General features: G+C 42.5%; 1 protein-coding gene across 1 annotated transcript; it reads right to left on the bottom strand.

Annotated features, from left to right (window-relative positions):
- Positions 1–2820: 2820 nt before the first annotated feature.
- On the bottom strand, positions 2821–6620 carry LOC144888209 (E3 ubiquitin-protein ligase TRIM21-like). The gene is made up of 2 exons (XM_078769052.1): positions 6357–6620; positions 2821–3142 (listed from the first exon to the last, which is right to left on the bottom strand). Exons 1-2 carry the CDS (start codon positions 6387–6389, stop codon positions 2936–2938), a joined length of 240 nt encoding a protein of 79 aa, XP_078625178.1. The 5' UTR covers positions 6390–6620; the 3' UTR covers positions 2821–2935.
- Between the last annotated feature and the right edge of the window lie 406 nt (positions 6621–7026).

The raw sequence follows: 7026 nt of genomic DNA, 5'->3' as shown, positions 1-7026 counted from the left end.
AAAACAACAAAATAGACACTAAAATCATCAATCTACTACATTTGAATTGAAATGTATTCACGTTTTCTTGATTGACGGAATTCGGGTGGCGACCATCTTGGATTTCGGTAACTAGGCAACGTCTAAAATATTTTTTGACACCACTACTGTGTTGGGCATACCTGAAAACCCCATAATATACACCAAAATCATCAATATACTACGTTCCTATCAAAACTTATAGGCATTTATTGTTTGGCACTCGCCCTGTGGCGGCCATTTTGGAAAATGGCAATTTTTCAGCTTGTGCTACAAATTCAGGAATTCCACCTAGTAGATTATTGTAGCTAGGGGTATCCCATACTCAAATCAACGGTCAAAGTCTATGCCTTCTAAGATGTATACGGGTTTCTATGCCAGGGCCTGGGCGATTAATGAAAAGTAGGTAGGCAAGTTCTTTTTACACTTTGTAAAGGTGGCTCAGATGTTAAAATGGCCTAAGGAGTCTTGGACTATGTTAGTACAAAGTGTTCTGGTGGGTAAAGCTCAATATATCTATTCGGCTTTACCGATTGACCAATGTGCAGATTATGAGAAAGTTAAGAAATCCATTCTCAAAGCCTATGAATTAGTCCCTGAACCTTACCGATAAAAATTGAGGAATGCCAGGAAGCGGAAGAATGAGACCCATGTGGAGTTTGCCAGAGAGAAGGAAACTATGTTTGATGGGTGGTGTGACTCGAAAGAGATTGGGGAAGACTAAACCGTTTACGACAATTGATTTTGGTGGAGGAATTTAAACAGTGTGTCCACGTGGGCATTAAAGTGCATCTGGATGACAAAAAGTACCTGAGTTGTATGAGGCCGCAACAGTGGCAGATGACTATGCCTTGACACACAGGATGGGGTTTCACTAACCTAACTTCCTGCCTAGAGGTAGCCATGGGAGTTACATTAAATCAGATTTGGCTTCCCTGGCAAGGAATGCCCAGAAACACGACTGGCACATCCTGCACAACATCACAACGATAGTGGCGTCTCCAAGCAGACTCAAGTCCCGCCATCCCTACAACAGGGCGGCACAAGAGATGCTCAGTTCTATCCCTGAGAAACTGTCGAGAAGCGCATGGCTGGCGGCATCTTGGAAGCAGGTGTGGGAAACGGCCGGGCCCACCCGCATCCACCGCTACATCAGGGACCCAGGAGGTGGCGTCGTAGGAGAAGACCGACCACGCCTGCAATGGACCTCGCTGAACCGTCTACGTACGGGGGTCGGCCGCTTCAAATCATCGCTGAAGATGTGGGGCCTGGCAGACAGCCCAGAGAGGAGTATCGAGCAAAATCCTGGAAGTCCTTGCTGGAAGTCCTAGCTGTGTCCATGTGGAAGTCCTAGCTGTGTCCATGTGTTTGTTTGTTTTTCCTCCACCGCCCCCACCCCGATTCCCACGCCTGTTCCCCCCAAGCCCTCTCCCTCCTACAGATCTCCCTATGTCCCTGCTCTCAAATGTTGTACATGTGTGCTTCCCCCTCTCTCCCCATCTTCTCTCCCGCTCCCTTTATTTTGTTTTCTGTGTCCGTTTGTTGTTTTGTCAATAATGTTCGCTCTTACACGAGCCTCGATCTTGCATACCAAAAAAAAATGCGGTGCCTCAAATTTTAGTGATCAAAAGTCTGACCGTCCAAAGCAGACATACCTTCCAGGGAGCCCGAGGCAGACCACGGGATTTTCCTGCGGGCCTATTTGCGCTTTTTGCAAGAAACCTGGGCATTTGATGTCCCAATGTTACGCCCTGAAAATGAGAAATCAGGATCGGAGTCAGACTACTGCAACCCCGAATGCGTTGGCCAGTGCGATAAATCGTCCTTGGAGGACAGTGAATTGTGAAGATCCCCGTGCCAAACTTACTGCATCAGAGAACGACCTTATCCAAGAGGGTTACAAGCCTTTCATTTCCAAGCCTTTCATTTCCAAGGGGTTTGTGTTACTGGATGGGGACTTAACCAACCGGAGACATGTTTGGGTATTGAGGGACCAATCTTTGATGTTCGAGGGCATTTTTCCATTTTTTGAAAAAACTGCAACTGGGGTTAGTGTCTTCTTCTTCTTCTAACAACATGATCAGAAATCGATAATTGATAATCGGAAACTAAAAAAAAATTCAGGTGTAACCTCAAGCCCAATACATTAAAAAACTTTTTTTTTTCTTTTGTATACAGAATCGAGGCTCGTGAAAGAGCTAACATTTATGACACAAAAAAAATCAAACAGACAAACAAAATATATAAAAAGAGGGAGCGGTAGACAAGATGGGGAGAGAAGGGGAAGCACACAAACACAACATTTGATAGCAGGGACATCGGGAGATGTGTGGGAGGGAGAGGGCTTGGGGGGAGGAGGCGTGGGAAGGGGGGGGGGGTGTGGGAGAAGTGTAAAACACAAGGACACCAAGGATTTCCAGGAATGAAGTTGGTATTTCAAAAAAATGGATTTGGGATGAAATTAGCGGATATAACACAATTCTGGATATAACACAAACAATAACCATTTTTAATGATTTACTCACCTTTAGTTCAGCATGAGCAATCACCACAGCAACAACATCGTGGGTCCCGATGATGTCCACCCATGCACATCAAGCACATCAAGCTCCCATCTTCCTTGCAGTAGACTTGGTTTGGCTTTCCATGTTCTGTACATCTTAGTTCCTCAATCTTCACTCCAGGATCCACCAGTTTGTGCCCTTTCTGTTGATGAGGTTTCAGGTGTTTCTCACAGCAGAGGATCTCACAAGGCACACACCTCTTGGCTGCCTCTCCATTACAAACGTCACAACGACTCTCGGTGCCGCCAGTGCTTCCCTTTTTCACATTCACAATATTATCCACTAAGTGGGCAATGGTCACATTCTTCTTGAGTTTTGGTTTTTGTGGAAAAACCTCACGGCAATTTGGACAATCACAACCTGTGTCTTCTTCCTTGCTCTCCCAGTGTCTCTATGCACACAGGACAAAACGAGTGGCCGCATGCCAAACCAACAGGCTCCTCATAGACCGCAAGGCACACTGAGCAGGTGAGTGCATCCAAATTATCTCCCATATCAGAGGAAGAAGAACCCTTCTCCTTGGGGTCAGAGAAGAGTGTGAAGCAGGGTTGAATTAAAACCTGCAAATGGAGATTGAAAAGAAGAAAAACTTAAGCTTTTGAAACTGTAACTATAATCACATAAATCAATACAGCACATACCTCTGCATACCTCGTTAGAACGCATACCTCCACCAGGCTGAACAGTTTATACGTTTTGTATCCCACTGATAGGCTCGATCTGTCTCCGGACCTTCACCAAAATGTAATCGGCTTGTTGTTGTCACCTGCCCAACTCGTCCACCACGTTTAGTCCGAAACTTTTTGAAATATCGTGCTATATATCGTTTTTGGCCCTCTGTCTCAATGGTGAAGAATTACTTTGAAGAATTCTTATATCCAGATCCAGATCTTCTCCATAATTTGAAAATCTGATCAACTTGTTCTTGTCAGACAACGAACCTGTCCACCAAATGTCGTTTGAGATTTCCTCCTCATAGACAGACTGACAGACAAGGGGTGAAATCATATCCTCCGTCCACCTCAAGTGATGTAGGTAACAATTACGTGAGGAATAATTATTATTCAGGGTATTGAAATAAGTGTGTGTGTTTGTCTGTGTAAGTTAAACAGTTAAAAGGAAGGATTATGTGATTGCAAAGGTTTGAGATCACTGATATAGATAGAATGTGTTGGTTGCCATGTTTGATTTTCAACATGAAATACTTACTTTTGATGGGAAGAGAGAAACAATTTCCACACCAAAATCTAAGCATTCCAATTGTACAAAACAGAGGGATTGTGGGTAACAGTTGAAATGCTGGCAGTAAATAAATTTCGATGAAGATTATTGTCAAATGGAGTAATGAAGATTCAGGTTCAGTGAGAAATGCAGTTTTTTTGTATACATAGCCGAGGCTCGTGGGAGATCGGGAGCTCGTACTAGTACAATGAACGGATCAGAAAGTGACAGGACCAAAGGAGAGAGGGGGGAAACACCAACAGCAGAGAGAGGGGGGAAACACCAACAGCAGAGAGAGGGGGGAAACACCAACAGCAGAGAGAGGGGGGAAACACCAATAGCAGAGAGAGGTGGGAAACACCAATAGCAGAGCCAAAGTAGTTGAAGGACTAAGGGTTATTGAGGGTCTAATGGCAGTCTTGAGGGTCTTGAGGGGTTCATTTGTCCAAAAAGTCTTCAGGATCTAAAGTTAAAGCTTTACGAGGTTTCGGGTTTACCTATGAAGTGTCTAAAGACAAGGGTTTGGTAAGGTCTATGAGGTCTAAACGGCTGAAGGGGTCTGAGGGTTTGAAGGGTCGAAAGGAAAAGGTCTGTAATGGTTTTAAAGGTCTAAGGGATTTAAAAGGTGCAAATATCTCAAAGGTACGTCCCAATATTAGGTAATTAACGCTACACCACACGTTAACACTTGAGTAACAACATGGCAGCTATTATTAAGTTCGCCGAAATCTAGTATTCTCCAGCTCTGGGTTAACTAAATGTTTTTCTATATAAGATGGAGGTTCATGGAAGAGTAAAACCTGGTGTTGGCTAAACGGTTAAGGTGGTTGGCTTAACATTGCAAAGTTCTGTGTTCAGGCCCCCATCATGCAAGTGGGTTCAATCTTGGATCTCTATTTCGTAATTGAGTGAAAGATGTTTTTGGGGCCAAGTGGGGTCAATCTTGGATCTGCATTACATAATTGAGGGAAAGATGTTTTTGGGGCCAAGTGGGGTCAATCTTGGATCTGCATTACATAATTGAGGGAAAGATGTTTTTGGGGCCAAGTGGGGTCAATCTTGGATCAGTATTACATAACTGTGCAAATTACGCTGTAAAAAAAAAACTGTTTTGAAAAAACATTTTCCTGAACATTTTCTTTCATGGAAAAAATATTTCCATGACCTGTGAAGTAGAAAGGATTGAATTTGTATTCAACATGAATCAGAATGAAATATGTGATAGAAATAAACAAGAAGAAGGAAAACCAGATAAACCGGGTGTTTCACTTCACTCTCTCACACGCACATCGTTGATTTATAGGGAGGACAACATGAACAGATTGATGAAAATAAGAAACTTATGGTATTTGTTACACTTGAGGTCCTTCCTTGTAGTTTGTTTCTTTAACAACAAAAAATACTCTCCAGGTGTCACACTAACTAATGTTGGCCCAATGGTGGGAAAAGTTGGAATGGCCATCATAGGATATTCGACATTGTACGTCGAACGTGGTCAATACATTTACCCCCTTCACCCCCAACCCCTTAACCATAAATAACGAGCCAACACCAAGAAACTCGACACGGATGTTCATCATTTTCTGTACAGTTTCTAAACATGTCACGTTATTCCCAGAACTGGATGATTCTCTTGAGGCCTTGAATAGAAGTCACGGGTGTGGCTGTAAAACTTGTTGTAAAAGGAAAAACTTTTTGACTCGCCCTCATATGTATGTACAGGTTACGAAGTTCGAAAAACAGGTATAAAACAGGTAAATGTAAAACGTATTGTAAAATAAGGTACAAATCAAACACAGGTACACAAACACATCGGGACCAAAAACAAGTGGGAACCATATATAACAATCACAAGAATTTCATATTTACCTTTGTTATTCTAAAGATGTTTATCAATCCTTGTGATAAAATCATATAATAATCTGTTATTCCACAAACCCAGTAACAATTATTGGTTCACGAGTTATCAAACAGATTGACCACGATATTCGTCATGGTTGTGTGTCTGTCTGTGTGTCTGTCTGTCTGTCTGTCCGCAGCATAACTACCCGATGATGTCATGCCATCTTGATGAAACTTGGGTGGGAGGTTGATATCATGATCTAGTTGTGTCCTTCCTAGAGTGGGCGTATCGCGCCCATTGTGGGCGGAGCCACGCCCAAGAAAGATGTCTTTTTAGGGGGTAATCGAGTTCAAGCTCCATCTTCTCCGAGGGGTTTGGTGGAATCTGACAGGGGTTTCGGTATGTGGTTAGGCCATTGTCCTGTGTCTAGCCCCACGGAGCTCGATTTTTCATTTTCTCCCCAAAGTCAAGGTCAAGGTCGCAAGGTCACAAAATTTAGAAAAGTTGATTTTTGAGGGTTTTATTGCATTGTTCACTTCCGGATAGGGTGAAATGTCGTACATGATCTTATATTATCACATATATCATGAAATACAAGTTTTCCAACAAATTTCAGAATCTTCGACCTTTGACCTTTGAAGGCCACAAGGGTCAAATTTTCAAAGTTGTCGGAATCAAACCGAATTTTCGGTATTGTGTAGCTAACTAACCTCATAACTGATTATGGTCCCGATTTGATGCATCAATCGTCGATGATCGTGACGACTGTGACGATCGACTTGATAGTCCGTCCTTTGTCATTGAATACCGCTCGCTCTTGAACCATCATCGTCTCCTGACTTGTCACATTTACATTACCTCTCCTGATGAAGCTGGTTACAAACTGAACGATTGTTCGATCATTCAAGGAAGTAATACAGGTGTGTCAGTTTCATGCCATCACACAGGAATGTAATGACGTCATCGACTTGCTGTGCCACTTTGACCTTGTTGTTACTGTTTTCACATCTCATGACAATCTCACCATCTTTTGCTTCGACCTCATTTCTGGAATGTCCACAACACTTTTATAACTTCTTCACTTCACATTACAACAATGATGTATATATTATTATCATTTCAAAAATATCACGTGAACATTCTTTATCTATCTATATAATCTAATAATAAATATTGTTGCGGTTTTGTGAATAAAGGCAACCCACCTATAGTTAGTTACACCACAACATCTAGCCTCCCATAGTTAGTTATTTCTTATTGAATGTAAAGATTAGCCCTTTCCCATTGTGTAGTAATTAAGACCAAATATGCGTTGAGTCAGGCAGGATGATTGTAGGCCTCGTTGAAGCCTAAATTGCCTCATCAAGGGAGTAGACTAGG

Source organism: Myxine glutinosa, unplaced genomic scaffold (assembly GCF_964187855.1).
Source record: "Myxine glutinosa unplaced genomic scaffold, kmMyxGlut1.1 SCAFFOLD_1018, whole genome shotgun sequence".
NCBI classification, from domain to species: Eukaryota; Metazoa; Chordata; class Myxini; order Myxiniformes; family Myxinidae; genus Myxine; species Myxine glutinosa.
Note: the sequence above shows the minus strand (reverse complement) of the source record. Positions and strands in the feature narration are given on the sequence as shown.